The sequence below is a fragment of the Columba livia genome, chromosome 1 (genome assembly GCF_036013475.1).
Source record: "Columba livia isolate bColLiv1 breed racing homer chromosome 1, bColLiv1.pat.W.v2, whole genome shotgun sequence".
Taxonomy (NCBI): domain Eukaryota; kingdom Metazoa; phylum Chordata; class Aves; order Columbiformes; family Columbidae; genus Columba; species Columba livia.
In genome coordinates, this window is record NC_088602.1 from 73551858 (window position 1) to 73568629 (window position 16772).

Consider the following 16772-nt stretch of genomic DNA (forward strand, 5'->3'; position numbering starts at 1 on the left):
GCTTTCCTTTCCTCTTCTGAGTAAAAACAATATACTGTTGACTGTTTAAAGCATGCATATGTCAACCTCAGCCACTCTTATTCCCGGAATGAGAGATGCAGGGTAAGACAGAATAGAAGAACAAAGGAAAAAAACAATGATTTGTTATTGTGTTTCTGAGTTAGAGAAATCTATTCTTGTACCCTGTGAAGAGTCACCTGTGTAGAATGAAGTACATGAAATTACTTGACTCGGTAATTACACAGCAATACAAGTGGATCACAGCTTGAAGTCTTCCTAAATGCAAAGTATATGTCTTATACTCTAATATAACACAGATAGATTTGGCCAGGGAGGATATGCCCGGCAGCTCCTTAGATCAGTGTCAGTAAAATGTTTTAATCCAAATCTCACTTTGAACCCTTAAGAACCTTTTCCCTCATTGCCACAGTAGAAGTACATGGTGATGACTGGGGAAGGTGTCCTTTGTACCCCCTGTGTTGCTTGCAGCACTTTAACAGTGGGTACCCCATGGATGAGAAGTGCAGCCCTAGTAACTTAGGGGCAGCAGCGTAGCTCCACAGCTCTGTCTTGAAAGACCCTAGCCCAGAAAATAGGAAACTGGCATGGCTAAAAAAGATGATGCCTGCTAGACCTTTGGTCAACCTTATCTCTTCAGCAGAGTGATACCTGAAGGGTGTGGGCAGCCAAGTCCAGTTCATTACTACCTTGTTGACACCGTCTGCAGCAGAAGAACCAGCCGTGACGGGTTACCAATGGTCACCTGATTGCAGAACTCAGCATTGTTTGTTGCATCACAATGATGGTATTGACTGGCAACCCGCCACGCTGCTGTGTTAGCTCTGGAGGGGCCTGCGGGGCAGCAGAGCCCTGAGGAGCTGGGAATGGTGGTTTTGGCATTAGCATGCTAGGTGAGCACAAAATGTCAGTGCATTGGAACCAGCATTATCACACTGTGATTCACCTGATCAGTTGTGTTTAGAGGTAGGTTCCTGCTTTCTTCTCATCACCGTATCTTAAAGCCTCGCTATTGTCATTGCATTTATTTGTGCATGATGCCAGTGATGATTGCTGTCTCTGGTGTACAGAAAGAGAGATGAGATGCAAAGAGACACAGGGCATGTTTCATGTGTCCAAGTTACATATGAAACAAATCATAGTCTTAGTGTTAACTGAGCTATCCTTGAATCAGGCAAGCTGTGTTAGCTGAAGTATGTGTTTGGATTAATTAGCAGCCTGGGCACATTGGAAGTATTGCTTTGAAAATGTGTGTTAGCATCTCTGTGTGAGGTTTTAGGAGTACCATCCGGCACAAAGCTCACAGAATGATCTCTAGCCTTGTTCTGCAGTGTGGTGTGGGAGCATAACCCAAGTGACCTACTCTGCTCACATGGAGAGTGGATAGCCAAGCAGGAGAGCTGGACTTAAGCCTCTCAAGAACCTGGCTAGCACTTTAACCACTGGGCACTCTTTCCATGGAGACTCTTCACAGTGGGACTGTTTATGGTGACTTGTAAGAGGGTTTTTCTTGGGACTAATCACATCTCAGTCCTGCTGTGGATGTTTATTGCCCAGGACTCCCTTATTTTGTGGAAGTTTCTTTCTTACATCTATTCCTTTACCTCTTTTCACTGTGAAAGAGTCTCTGGCATGACTCAGATATCTTTTTGCCTTTCACAGCATTCAAGACACAAATTGCAGCTTGAACAGTTTATTGGAGCATGGTACTCTACACAGAATAATGCATTTGTTCCCTCAGTTGAAGAGCTTTGCATGAAGCATTTCAAAGCCTTTGCCCAGGTGAAGTCTGGAAGATGATACAGGTGTTTCTGCACTGTGCTTTCAACCTGAAAGTCCCCTAAGAAAGAGTCAGTTGTAATTATTTTTGCTGGAATTATCTTCAGATTTATTATCCTCCACCCACACAAGCACTGCTGTTTTTAAGATTTCAGACAATTGTCTGCTGTGCTATCAAAGCCTCACGATGAATATTCTTTCTTATTTTGTTTTTAAGTGGAGTTCTCACACTTCTTCAGTGTAACATTTAAAGAAAACATTATCTGTCTCCCTAGTGTCAGGTTGACTGCACGTGGTTTACAGTGTCTATTTCTTCTATCCTTCTCCTTGTCAGAGCTTATAGTATTTTAGGCACGTGCCTGTCTCTGGCATTCAAATCAATGGCCAAGCTTGGTGTGAGGTAAGGCAGACTACGTCCATTGTCCCAAATGATGTTGATAATGAGGCAGATGACGCCTTCTTATCCTTTCTCATCCTCTATGAATCTGTTTCTAACAGAGTTTTTTTCGTTGTCCATGCAGAAATTGGGAATACACAGTATCTCTTTACAGGTGAGGAGTGAAGAACACTGGGGGTTTGTCTTCATTCTACACTGCACAGAGTACGACCTAGTAACACCTAAGCAAAGAAGCTGGGATACAGAAATATATCTAATCATGACAGAATGGGCCACGATGCTCTGATTTGCCTTCCTCTTCTGGAAGTGTGTCAAACAGCATTAGTTTTTTTTTTTTTTTTCAATCAGGAAGAAATAGGTCTTCATAGAAAGGAAGACCGTATAGTAGAAAATAGTCTGTTTTCTGATGACAGCTATCACTGAATCACTAGCCATTTTTGATAGTTTTTAATTAACTCAACAAGAGAAGCATGATTAAATACTGAATGCCAGGCTTTGGCCAACTGGAATTAAGCTGCTCTAGCAAGTTCATTGCAAAATAGCACTGGTGTGTCAGCACCACACTACAGTCTACTCTCTGCCATGGGTAAGACCTTCAGTTTCAAATAGAGACAAAGGAAAATTCAGAACCAGCACAGGAATTGAGGCATGTCTTCCACGGCACATCCTTCTCACTCAAGGTGTTTGGCTCTGAAAGCATTTATATCATGATTTTCTTTAGTTCTGCTCATCCCACACTACATCATTACCCTCTTTGCTTATTTGGCATAGACCTTCAAATAACAGACTGAAGGCTGAGTCAATGTTTCAACAGAGCAGGCAGGAGAATAATATATGTTAGTCACTTGCTTTTTATTTCTTTTTACATGATCAAAAGAGTTCATTCATTGCTCCTGTAAACTTTCAACTCACAAAGATGCAACAATAGCTCATTATCTTTGCAGGTGTTAATATATTACATTATGGAAATACTTTATTAGCTTTATTGAATATATTTATAGAATTTGAGTGTTGTGGTACAAGTGAATGTATCTGACTTTGCAGAAGCAGTGTTGTTTAAATCAAACTCAAGTAATGAGATCAACAGGCACAACAAATGGAGAACAAGTGCACACATATACTGTTTGATTAATTTGATATCCTTCTATAAGATCACCCACCTAGTGGATGAAGGGAAGGTGGTGAATGTAGTTTTTGTGGATTTCAGTAAGGCTTTTAATACTGTCCCTCACAGCATCCTTCTGGACAAGTTGTCCAACTGTGAGATGAGCAGGTTCACGGTGCACTGGATGAAGAACTGGCTGAAGGGCAGAGCTCAAAGGGTTGTAGTGAATGGGGCTACATCTGGCTGGCGACTGGTCCCCAGTGGTGTTCCTCAGGGCTCAATTCTAGGGCCAGTTCTGTTCAAGATATCTGTCGATGATCTGGATGCAGGACTTGAATGCATACTGGGCAGAAGTTCCGCTATTGCTGAGGAATCCCACCCATTTATACTAGCCAGGGGTTGAGGAGACAAATTCAGTTCAATGGAGGAAAGTCATGACCTGAAGTCGTGAGGTACATTTCTTGGTGAATCTGCTGTATCTGTATGAAGTGAGTGCAGAGCACTGGTGCTCTCAGCCAGCATTTCAGATTAATGCCATGATGATATGTGGAATTACTGTATCTACTGAAGAGCACTTAATTACTCAAAGCCCTTTTTCTGTTGCCTGCTTTGTTGACTAATGCAGAGAGTAACTGCAAATGATAGCTCAGGTTGTTGGCCTGCGTATTCAGTGTTTGCTGTGCTGCAACGTTAAGTGCAGAGTCTGTACACAGTTTTCATTTGCAGCAAAGGCAGACATCAGACAGAAGCATCTGGAAAGCAGGTAATGTTGAACCAGCAAAAGAGCAAACTGCAGACTGTGCTGCCACAGAGGTTCAGATTTAGCATTTCTAAGTGGTATAGAAGGATGTTTGCATCAGCCTTGTCTCATCTAGTATTCTCCCTGGACTGTAATTTGGACTAGATTACTTTTTACAACCCAGTGCAGCACATTCAGCAAATCCTTGGAAAAAAAAAAAAATCTCTTCTTGATGCTATAGTCCAACCTGTGAGGTGTAACACAAACAAGCACGATACAGTTTAATAACTGTTTTATTACTGATCTTGATTTAAGTTTATGGTCATGAGTCAGTTTGTAGCAGAGAAGCGACAGCAACTTGCATTGCTTGCTTATGCGCTTTGTTGCTCACCTCATCAGTACAGCTGTGGCTGGGTAAGCCACAGACACTCAGCTATTCTCCTAGACTCCAGCCGGGGGAGGTCAGAAATATGTGGCAGAAAAGTGCTCTGTTACGTGGGTAAGAGTTCCTCCCAGGCCACCTCAGATTTTCAACCAGTGCCAAATTTACTCTGAACAGGTAAAATCAAGGTAAGGGAAGAAAGGAAATTTCCTGGTGAGAGCATGATCAGCATTTATTTATTTATTATAGCAGTGCTGCTTCACATCATGTTAAAACCTCCTCCCCTGCCTGCTGCCAGCTTAGGACTGGGAAAGAAACAAGAGCTTTCTCCACGTGAGATGGTTCTATTTCCTTACACAAGGAATAGTGCAAACCTTATAAAAATTGGTGGAGAGGCTTTCTATAATTATCAGTGGGATTTGGACCAAGACTTTGGGCAGTGGGGATGTGTAGCTGAAATTACACTATGATATGCTGTTTTAAGCTGTTGTCTTTTATAATTTTCATGGTCCTGAATGCAGTCAGTTTGTACGTGACTTGACAGGCCAGGCAGAGAGAGGAGATTGCTGCTCCAAAATCTATCAGTAGCTGCAAGAATAACATGAACACAGGAGAAAGATAGTGGAAGCATGGGAACAGAGAGCTTCAGTGAAAAATCACATGAGGATTTTTCTGGAGGAAAAGATGCTTGATCACAGAAATGACAGAGAATCAGCTAGTTGCTTGCCTCTCAGGTTATAGTACAGTGGCTTGGGCCTACCAAGGTGAGACCTACAAAAGGCCATCTTAGATGCTTTACAAGACCAAGTTCCCTGCCTCCCAAATGGAAACAGATACATTGAGGAGGAAAAATTCCTGTGAGCTTGCCTGGATGGAAACCAGTGGATAGGAATCACATTCACCCCTAGGCATAGCTGTGGTACCTGATAGATTACAGTAGAAGATAAAAGCACTTAATTTTGGATTACTTATCTAATTATGGCAGTGTTTTTACTGATGAATATATCAATTTCCAGTCAAAAATTGTTCACTTTAAGATGGGTTTGAACTCAAACCAGCGTCTTAAGCAACTTCAACTTTTAAATATCTTGAGCAGTGTGTTTATGAAGCAAAACCTTGTATGCAGCCTCACACAACCATGAAAATCTCAAAGTTTGGTTCTGGGGCCAGATGTTGTACAAAATGTCCATTTTCTTTAGTATTTTGAGAATGTATTTGCTTTTGTCCCCCCCCCCCATATATTTGCCTTTTTCTTCATTTGTGATCACACTCCCTCCCTCTACTCACACTTCAATGTTAGCTTATTCCTTCTCTTCTCATCTCTGTTTTCTTTGGTCAAGGGTTAAGAGCTCCCAACACAGATTTAAAGAATTATATCAACATTATCAGTTGATTCTGCTTCACTTGGCAAATCCTCTACTTTTCAAGGACTGTATTTGATATACTGTTCTGGCCTTTTTCCTTGCAAAGTTATTTGGAGAGCCTTCTCCAAATTTTTGAAATTTTGCTGGTATTGATTTATCCTAGTCACCTCATCTCCAAAGACAGAGGATTATGCATTTATTTTAAGAAATTACATAATGGCACATTCTTCAGGTGGCTTCATGTCTGTCACTGATTTTGCTCCAGTTCTTGTCATGCCCCTCAGTTTTCTCTCAGATAGAACCATCTCTTGTGCATTTCTGTCTTCTTCTGTGTTCTCCACAACTTGGGCTGATCTTTTTAGGCCCACGTTCTGCAGTGTGGTGACTTTTCTGGCACAGGCAAGGCCCAGAGAATCTGATCCTGTATGTAAACTAAAGATCACATCCTGCAAAAATGTAGCTGTGCCTTTTTTTTTTTTTGTATACTGGGATTTATCCCATTGACATGGCTTTAATGCTAAGCTCAGACTTGTAAATATGGGGTATAACAGAGCACAAGAGAAAAGATCTCAATGAAGTCATTAAGATGACTGCTGTTGTGAAGCTGACATACAGGTAGTAAATCTAGGATTTATCCCTACAGCAAAACTTCTCTTTATTATTCTTAAATGATTCGAAGATAACCTAAGGCAGAATTTGTCCTGGTCTTTATGAGAGTAAGTCAGATTTTGATGTCTGAGAAAATATGAACCGAATATGCAGTGCTTTGTCCATTCCGGTATATCTTTGCAGACTTCAATTGATTCCTTTAAACCCAAGGTCCAGTTTTTTCGTGTCTTCCTTGTAGAGCAGCACAAGCCAAGCAAAGATCCTGTAAAGTATTTAAGTAAGACAGACTCTTACTTAAGACTGAACTCCACTGATTTTGGCCAAAGTTCACCAGCAGGCCCATTGATTCCAGTGCCTAAGACTGAGATCAATGCTGTTCAGGCCTGGAGCTCAGAAAGACAAAACCAAGCCTGCTGACTCTGACCCTCAGGCACTTGTACATGTCTTTCATCTTCAGCATGTGGGCAGCCCTGCTGCCTTTTCTAACCTTTTTGATGCACAGGTCTGGAATACTACACAGGGCATCAGATACACACATTCCAGTACCCTGAAATAGTGAGGTGTAAGGTCACGGTCCTCTGTAACTATTGTGTCTTGCAAAGTAAATCTAGGCACAAGCAATGTTTTATATTTGCTAATATGTTATTGACAGAATTCCTTCTTCCTGTGGTTCGCACCAACAACTCCAGCACAAAGTGCCACTGCCGGTGATGTTCATACTCTCTGCTTGCAAACAGTGCTGTGGCCTTAAAGAAGCGGGCCAGTACAGCAACATGTTGCTGGTGTGATAAACATGGGCTCAAAATAACGTTTATAACCAGAAAAGGATTCAATGTCTGTGAGTCAAGGTTCAAGTCTAAGTAAGTCTAAGGTTCAAGTGAGTCAAGGTTCAAGTCTAAGTTTTTACTAAGAGCCAGCTGGTCTTCTGCCAGGTCTTCTGCTTCATCCACAGACTGGTTCCCCTTCAGCTATGTTGGCATCTCTCTGCTTAGGTGATGCCATGACTCTGCGCCAGGCTTATCTTATATTACAACATCCCAAACACTCGGATGGAAGAAGTTGTAAGGTCTCTCATGCTTTTACAGGAAATATGCCTTATTACAACATGGCTGTGGGTTAGCTATATTTTTTTTTATCAATGCTGTGTTGCTAACTCTGATACATTCATCATTAGTCTCATAGTATTTGATGTCCTGTCTCATTGTCAAGTGATTAAACAAGAATCTCAGCCTTCACTTTAAAAACTCATTTCTAGGCACAGAGTTGTGGAAAAGTAATTGAAAAATATTCTGTTTGAAGCACTTGAAAAATACTGGAAGTGAAAAATGTTGAAAAACTGTTGAAGTGATTATGTACTGTGCTAATGGAGAAATCAGAATATATAGAAAAAATGGAGTTGTGGGGTTTTATTTTGTTTTCAAAAGTCCTATATTTTTTAAGTTAATCTTGTGATTTGGGAGAAAAAGCAGTCAAGTGCTCCTCTTTGACTGTTTGGAGTTGCTAGAATTGTCTGTGTTTTCCCCAGTTGCTTATACTGTTCTGCTACTCAAACCTCTATTCAAAAGGAGTGGATCAAATGGAAGATGTGGATTTGTCTTAGCATCAGCATTCACCGAGTTGCAGATTAAAGACTACTCACAAAGGGAGTCAGTGTTGGTATTTCTCCTCCCCAGCCAAACCACCTCACTTTTTCTTTTTCACCTTTTTATTTAGAGTTTAAAAAGCTCAAACGGTTCTCCTTCTTTTTTGAAGTTTGCTGCATTTTGCTTTGTGAATGCAAAGATTACTCTGCCCTAGTTTATCTAAAAAAAAAATCACTGACGATGCTGACAGTATGCCATATGCAGCCCGTGTAGCATGATGGGGGCAATGCTCTGTGTTTAAGAAAAAAGTGCTTTTATCTCATACTTTTCAATATTGTTATTTATTAAATAAATATGACTTTATTTCCTGTTGTTTTATTTATTTAAAAAATAAGGGATTAGTTAAAATTTTATGTCTATATGGGTCTTTAGTAGTGCATGGGCTCTGTGTTGGCTCTCAGATCATGGATCAACTTTTACGCCGTACAGTACAAGTGTAGGTGGGTTTCTTCTGTGCCACAGAAGACATGAGAATGAAGAAATGGTGTGAGGTTCCCATACCAGGCATCTGTGCACAGTTGCACATGGTTTGAATAGGCGCAACTCTGTCCGTTTCCCTGCAGTGGCACCTGGTTTGTGTTGGCATGAGTGAAAGGTGGTTCAGATTCAGTAAAGGTGTCCCAAGCAGGTTGAAAGGCTCTCTTTTCTAGAATGGCTTTGGGGAAGTCAAATCAGGCTAGATCAGGTTTTGAAGCCAGTGAACTTTTGCAAGGCAAGCTTGTCACCACATTGCTCTGTGCTGAGGAATTTGGGCTGGACCCTTATCAGCTTTGGAGAAAGGTCTTCCCATGCACAATGATTACCTAAACATTAGAAGTGGATGCTGCAATTTAGATAAAAACTAAGTTCAGTTCCTAGCTTTGCTAACTATCTGTCCTAGGACATCACAGGAACCACTCTTTCTCTGCCTCAGTTCTGCTTTTTGAGGTTTTTTTGGTCCACATCCCATTTCTACATTCCTTCTAGGTACATGCTGTTTCCCACCCACACCTTTCCTCATCTAAAAATTACTTGACTTTCTGAAGAGGAGTCCTGTGAAGTGTATCCTCCACAGATGCACTGCTGGGGTGGAGCTGGGAATAAAGCATGAGGGGAGGGAAGTGATTGGGACAGGAAGAGGCTGAAAGGTGACATATGGGACAATATGACACTGCATCTCCAGTGGACAAGAGAGCAGAGCTTCTTCTTTTCTTGGCACTGTGGTTCTAAATCAGCCTAAGCTGACCTTGCACTGTCCCCTCAGAGGCCTCCATGAGCCCATGAGGTGCACACAGAATTGAGAGCAGCCTAAGTAGTTAAGACAAAGTTGTGTGTGTTCATCTAGAGCAGGTGTTCCCAGAGATAACCCTTCTATGCCTAATTATAGTGTCTGTCCTTTTCCATCAGCTCCGTGGCATGAGTGCCTTTTCCTGTGGTGCTCTCCTATTTGGAGCTCTCTTGGCTTCCTTTGCTTGTTCTACCACTATCAGCTAACAAGCTTCTCCAGCTTCCCCAGGCCTCTTGATTTCTCTTTCCCACTGTTACTCAGATGTCACAGAAACTCCCTAATCACCATCATGGTCTCTGAGAATGACAGAGATTTTCTTTGTGTGCAAATTAATAAGCTGGTGTAAGTAAAATTAAGAAAGAACAAGGCTACACCAATGCAAAACCTATTATTCTTTTATTGGACAAGTGTAGTTTCAATGCTCACGCTTGAGGGTATGCTAGTAAATACATTAAAAATGCTTGGAACATGGAAACTGATTGACTGGCACTACTGTTTCCTATGAAGCTTTACAACCTTAAACTGGTACACGACGCCATCATGGCCCTTAAACCAGCACTGCTGAAGCCACTGCCAAGTTTGCCATTGACTTCATCAGGTAAGAAACTGAGCCCTAAATTCTGGTTTGTTCAAGAGCAAATATCAGATCTTCCTGGAAGAGATCAATAGTCTTTCTTGTTGGATTACAGCTGCACAAATACTGTGCGGTCTTGAAACAGTTTATCCTTTACAGAGAATGAGATCTGCAAGTTGGAGGAACTGAGGCCACCTAAGTCATTAGCTTTATTTGTCTGTTCTAAGCCAAGAATATATTACCAAGGGCAGGTGGATGTTGTACAGGCACACATAGTGGAAACCAAATCCATCTGAAAAGCAGACTCCTGACAAGAGTAGTATATATATTTACTGCAAGTGCAAGTGGCCTGACCTTCTCCTGGGTTTGCCCAGAGTAGAGCTCCTGGCTAGTTGTGTCATTGGAGACTTTTAAGACAATATAAAAAAGACTCTCAGTAGGACTGGGTTAGGCTTCTGTTTTTATTGTTGGACCTACTCTCATTTTAATCAGGTATTGACTTCTTCCAGTGTTGTAAATACTTGGAATTCTCCTGTGCAGGTGGACCTTTGTAGCGATGGAGTTACACGGAGGGCTGTAACAGGTAACGCCAGATGCCGTATGCCAGAGACCTGATGCCGCTTTCAGTACATTTTCAGCTACTAAATGCTGAGAAGCTGGCAGGGATCACGGGGTTGGTTCCAAGTACACAGTAAAAGACAGTAAAGTCTAGTAGATGTTGGAAAGCTTATACTGTGTTTCCACCTCATTTGGAGTGACTGTGCTGGGAAGCAATTTATACAAAGTTGCTATGGAAAGAAAGTTGTGTGTGTTCAGAATGGCTATATGTATATATAAAAAAAGGTAACTGTGCATATGCCATAGACTTGTGTATCATAAACATGTATGTCATAAGCAATTTTAGTTGGGGGATACAACTTCCAGTGCAGACTGAAGGAATCCTCCAAAACTGCTATTGCAAGCACATGGGCCGGCATTTTATTTATTAGCTCCAGAGGGAAAGAATTATATCTTCAGCAGACAGCTGGTGAGTCTTGGTACTTTTTTTGTGACCCTAATTTTCCTTCTCCTGTAATCACTGACCCTCATCCCACCCTGTCCTTCCCCAAGCTTTCCAAATGAGGTACACTTAATATTTTTAAACATTTTGAAATGGGCAGTCATACTCTGTCATCCTGCAGACAATGAATTTCCACTGTCGATCCCTGCATGAAAGAGAGACAAGAGAGAGATGTTAGTGAGCCAGAACTGCAGAGGATGAGACTATGCAAGTAAGAATAACTTTACACCAGGTATTGTGGCAACAAAAACATCTGTTTGCCATTAGTTAGCTTTCCTCTCAGTGCTTTATGTTTTTATGGGCTGGAAGGAGATTAAATATGTCTGATACTTATAATTCCTTCACATGGTAAGAAAATCAGCTCTCTGAATAATTAGATCTCTGAGTACCCTTCAGAAGGCAATGACTCTTGATCAGTCCTAAATCAGCTTTAAATCAGTGACAAAGAGGAAAAGCAAGGTTCTGTCAAAAGTTATCGTCATGTGATGTATTGCTCAGGAATGTGTACAAAGTAAAATACGTGGGTGATTTTCAAGGTATTTCTAAGTGTGGAGTTATCCACACAGCAAAATTAACTTTGTTTTTTTTTTTTTCCATTACAAGGTCTTATAGCTAGTGTCCTTTATTAAAGGACTATTGAATGAATCAATAGAGAGAGAAATTAAATTCACTTCTCATCCTTGATCTCCACAAGTGACATATAAGTCAGACAGTGTTTATGAGTGTAAGGAGAGTTTATGCTCTCTCTGGTTTGTGAGTAATTGAATGTCTATATTCTCTCTCAGGAGAGTGACACAATACCTACTAACAGTTGTTAGTAGGAAGCATGGCTGGAGCAGCAGGATTCAACAGTGGAGGCCAGTGATTTAGTGTCCAATAGTTGTAACAGGCTGCAAATTTCCACCTTAGCTTATTGGGTGCTAATTTTTGCCTTGACAAAAAGGCATGGGTTCAGAGGACCAAATACTGTCCTGCTGTGGAGCAAATCTTCGATTTAGGCTGCTTGGTGCTGGCTAACAGGAGTTTGGATCTGATGTACAGTCCTTGCAGATGGCAGCTGTCATTTAAATTGGTAATGGGTAGTACTCCAAGAGATTTCTGAAAGTTTGGATTCTGCTAATAGTGATCTCCTAAACCTGAGGTGTGGGACAGGTAGTGCTGCTGGAGTGGTTCAATAGGACCTTGCTTTACATAACCTTTGCACAGTCCTGGTTTTCTTGTGGCCGGTCCAATCAGTGAGGAATCTGGTACGGAACCTGCTGCCATTCAGGGATGTGCTGAGACACATGAGCCCAGATTTTGGCATTAACTGCTCTTATATAGTGTCATTGACTGGGTGACTTCTGGAATAAGACTAATTTGACTCTTAAGCTCTTTGTGAGTATAAAGCATCTCAGCTTTCATTAACTGAGACTTTTTTAATTGGAAATTTACTGTGCTACTTCAGTTTATGCTGAGTGTTGTTTGGAACTGGGTCTGTCTCATACTCTTCAGCAAGTATATGTTTAGTTATATAGAACCTATATTTTGTTTTCTTTAGGCCTTTCCTAGATGTTTTTTAATCATAATGCCTCATAAAAGGGTTATCAAAGGTTAATGAAATGCAACATTCATTTCTATTTTAGAAGGTCCTAATTTGGACTATATGCATGCTCTTCAAAGACAGTTATTACGCTTTTGGTCACTGACCTACCCAGAGAGATGCCACCCCCCCAAAAAAAAATTACTCTCATGTGGATTAACAGGATTATATGGGTCAAAATTAAGGTCTGGTAAACCAGCACCCGTTGTCAGATGGACTTTTAGCTCAAAAGCTGAAGTTAAGTAATTTTCCTAAAAAAGGATATTGTAAAGTTTAATGTCAAGTTTTTTAAAATAAATGCATTTTAGTTACCTGAATTAACAGCATACTTTAAAATATTAGAACAGAATTATTTCTGAAGTTGTAATTTAAGCTTGATCTTGCAGACATTTTAGCATATATGCACGTTTGATGGCGAATAGGTTTATGCATTTAATGCCTTAATTTATCTCTGTTTGCATTACTTGTGTTTCAAGTTAAGCATGTATGTCCAGCTTTTCAGGGTGCAGGCTATTACTTTTTACCATTGGTCCTATGTGTTTAATTCAATAGTTATCAGCCTGTTTCAGTTGTAGATTCCCGACAAGTTTTCCAGTGGGGGTGTAGAACCTGTCAGGAATTGCCTTGTGTAGCGTCCTCTAAAATATATATGGATTTGCCTTTGCATACCCTTAACACTAGTTTATAGGTCCCCCACAAATTGCTAATTTGATGCATTTTCCTTGGCTTGGGGTGTCAATATTGAATTGTCACTGTTACTATCCAGCTGTCATATGCTGTCAGATTTGAATTTTTAATGCTATAGGGAAAATATCTTTTATCTCAAAATATTGTCAAATAATCTGCTTTCAATTCAGTTTAAAAATTCTATGAATTCCTATTCATACTGAGTTTGACAAAATCCTCTTTCTTTGGTCATATGAAACTTATTAGGGACATGAAATACCCTACAATTTAGCTCAGCTGAGCTCGGTAGATATCCAGCTTGTCCAGGCATTTCAAATGTACTTACTGTTGGGGTATCTGAGTGTTGATCTTTCTTTCAGTGAAGATGTCTGAGCAGTTGAGAAATTATTGGCTATTCAGATCACCCAAATAAATGGAACAGAGAACAGTTTTGTAAAAGAAATGAGCTTGTGACAGAATGTATGTGCGGTTTTTATAATATACTATGCAGTGAAGGGCAAGCTGTGGCACCCACCAAATGGGTCTGGTGGCCCTCACCAGATTTTGTATATACAATTGTATATACCCCCTCTGCTCCCAGAGGTAGCTTAGGCCCCTGCTAATTCTTTCCAGCTGCTTTTATCCTGCTTTATAGACAATTGTTTTCTCCTTTTGACCCATTTGACTGAAAAATATAAATATTAACCACTTCTAAACTCTGTGCTCTACAGAAAAGCACTTAAAACCTCTGATGGTTAGCAGCAACTCCTTCATTCATTCCTGATACACACGCATGGAAAGTCACAGAGAGTGATTACAGAAGGGGAGGTGGGGATGCAATGTTTCTAAACTTTCTACAGCTTTTGCCATGGCATCGTGTTCTCTCTCAAATCCCTGAACATCAGCAATGACTGCAGTGATACAGTGTCTTAGGGAGTAGGAAAGGAGGATATGATTTCTGCAAGTTTATTCAAAAAGTCCAAAAATGCAGAACTGTTTGATGTGATTAGGAAAGCTTACACTAAAGTATCTTCCAAGGCTTTTTTTGTGCCTCATTAGCTCAAGAACATTGCCTGTCCTGGACTAAATAGTATGGACACAAGTTTAGTGTGCTTGAAAGTGAAAAGCAGTCTCAAAATCTACAGCATATTTACACAAAAACGTTACATGTGTGTATGCTGCTGGCAGACTGGGACTGAGAATAGCTTTTTTTTTGCTCTTATTCTTTCTCAACCAGCTGCAAAGAACCATTTTGGATGACAAAGTTTGCCAGTTTTTGCGAGTGTGTCACTCGGGAGAGTTACTGTGTGAATCTGAATTATGAACTGGCATAGCAGGATTTTTTTTCACTTCCATGCTAGGCAACGCAAGTTGGTTTTAGTTGCTCTGGAAGCTGGAGCTCAGAAAGTTCCTTAGCACAAAAAAGTTTCCTAGATTGCAATTGTTAAAATGTTTTCTCTATAGTTTTCCCCTGCTAGTGTTGCAAGTTTATCTGTGCTGTCACAGCTGTGATAGGACAAAGGTGTTGGTGGCTTCTTTCCAAGTGCTGTGATCCCATAACCTGTGAGAACCATTACTCCCCATGTACATGCCCAGTCCCTTGCTGCCACCCTGTTCTGGAGACTGTGTTAAGCCATTAGCAGCCACAGACAGACTCTCTGCCGTGGCTATGACAAACAGGGATTAAGAAAAGCGCTGGGGAATATTTAAGAGGAAAAAAACCAGGACAGGTATGTCCCTTGCAAGCTTTTAAATTCTTTCTCCAAAGGGATGAAGAGATACCGTTGAGTCAATTAACTGTGAAAGTTACTCTTCTACTTGTAGGGATAATTTGCAGACATGGCTTCTATTTTTTAATGAACAGGCTAACGAATTTTAGCCAGAAAATTACAGTTATGGACGTGTGGCAGTGTGTTATCATTTTTGGAAAGGTGGTCTTATTTTAGGTAGTTTTGACTGATGGAATCCCTAGTGAACCCTGGCAAGCTGAGAGTGTCATTGACAAAAGCACCTCAGCTCCTTCGAGTGTTATTAGACACAGCTTGAAATGTTGGTGTGTTTGAAATCCTCCTTCTCTCTTCTCTCCCCACTTCTCCTGTAGCCAGTCAATGATAGGCCAGTGTAGTGCACCTTGCCTGGCTGGCTGTGTTGTGTTTGATAACAAATGCCTTAACATACTGGGTTGAATTGTCTGATGAAAAACATCAGCAAAGAAATAGCTCACAGTTGACAAATTAGAGGCCAGCTTGAGAAGAAAGAATCACGATCTCTCTCCCACAATCAAGTTTCAGTGACTGCTCACACTCTCCTTTGACCTGCTGTTAGGATCTCTGTAGTCCCAGAGACGGCACTGTGGGGCTTACATTGTCCAAATTTTAAAACCTCGCTGTTCTGCATAGTGCAGAGGGAGAGATACCTCTTTTTAGCTGACCAGAGCAATTATGAATCTACCTGCATGACTACAACTTCACTAGCCATAGGGCCTCTCTCAAGAGGATTAGCAAATGTCAAGTAACAACTAGGACTGATCAAAAAAAAAAAAACAACCTCATTTTCTGGAAAGGGATCAATGCAGATCGCATTGCCTGAATTTCTGGTGTGGCCTCAAATCTGTTAGAATTGTGTTGCAATGGACTGAGCAGTTTACAGCATTCACATTGCAGTTTGTGTGGCCTTGTCTTGGTGTCCTGGCAGATTCCTGCAAAGGAAAGTGAGCCAAAATGAGCCCCCTGAAAGGACAAGATGTTCTAGGATGAGTTTTTACTAGGATGAAAGATGCTCTGATTAGACATAGGTGAGAAACAGCACTGAAGATCTATTACAGTTTCCAGAGCTCAGGTTTAGACAAGCCTACCATTGCTATATTTTTCACTACTTAGATGGACATGGCAAGTGATCCCCTTGTGCATGAAGAATAATGCATTGTGATCTTTGGTCCTCAGAAGTACTAGCCTGATGTCGAGTACCACAGCAGGGGATGTGTAGCCATGTACTGTTTGAAGGAAATAGAAAAGGAAGACCTTTTTTTTTTTTTTTTCTTAAATTTCCAATGACACAGATGAAAAACAAACCTGTCCACAGCAGAGAAAGTTGTGGTTGCCCCACGGATGTAATGGTCATAACTGTACATCATCATGTCCATATCTTCTCCGTAGTGTCCTGGATATTCTGTTGTTAACCTTTACATTAAAGAAAAAAGAAGATAATATAATTTACCGTCTTATAGAAGTAAGTCCAGTTGACTGAATGCAATTCAAATAGCTTTTTCCTTATTCTTTAAAAGCTTTTTTTTCTTTACAGTACCACAAGATGCAGTCCCACCTACGATACTGCCTCTGTCTTCTACACAACTGATGTAGCTATTTCAATAAATTTCAGCAAGTGTAGAACTGTAAAGAGCAAGTTGAAGTATTATACGTATATACATCTGTAGCTCTGGGATAAAAGCAGCCTGAACAAGAATGTAAAGCTTGTCTATTACTTATGTCTTTATTGCAGGGATTTGCTCTCGCCTCTTGTGAATCTGTTTGTTTTGCTGCTGTAGAGAGCTGTAAATGTTGCCAAGTAAAATAACTACAAGCATTTAT

The 16772-nt window shown here is 40.7% G+C and overlaps 1 protein-coding gene and 1 long non-coding RNA gene across 2 annotated transcripts in view; one reads left to right on the plus strand and one right to left on the minus strand.

Annotated features, from left to right (window-relative positions):
• Window positions 1–808: 808 nt before the first annotated feature.
• LOC135578307 (uncharacterized) overlaps window positions 809–16772 on the plus strand; it is a 30718-nt gene continuing 14754 nt past the window's right edge. Inside the window, exon 1 of the long non-coding RNA XR_010469797.1 lies at window positions 809–984. This is a non-coding gene — a long non-coding RNA (uncharacterized LOC135578307). The remainder of the gene's footprint in view (window positions 985–16772) is intronic.
• Window positions 9681–16772, minus strand: part of DPT (dermatopontin) — a 28424-nt gene continuing 21332 nt past the window's right edge. Inside the window, exons 3-4 of the mRNA XM_005511472.3 lie at window positions 16257–16364; window positions 9681–11082 (exon numbers count right to left, since the gene is read on the minus strand). Coding sequence (XP_005511529.1) covers window positions 11016–11082; window positions 16257–16364 — 175 coding nt within the window. The 3' untranslated portion in view covers window positions 9681–11015. The remainder of the gene's footprint in view (window positions 11083–16256; window positions 16365–16772) is intronic.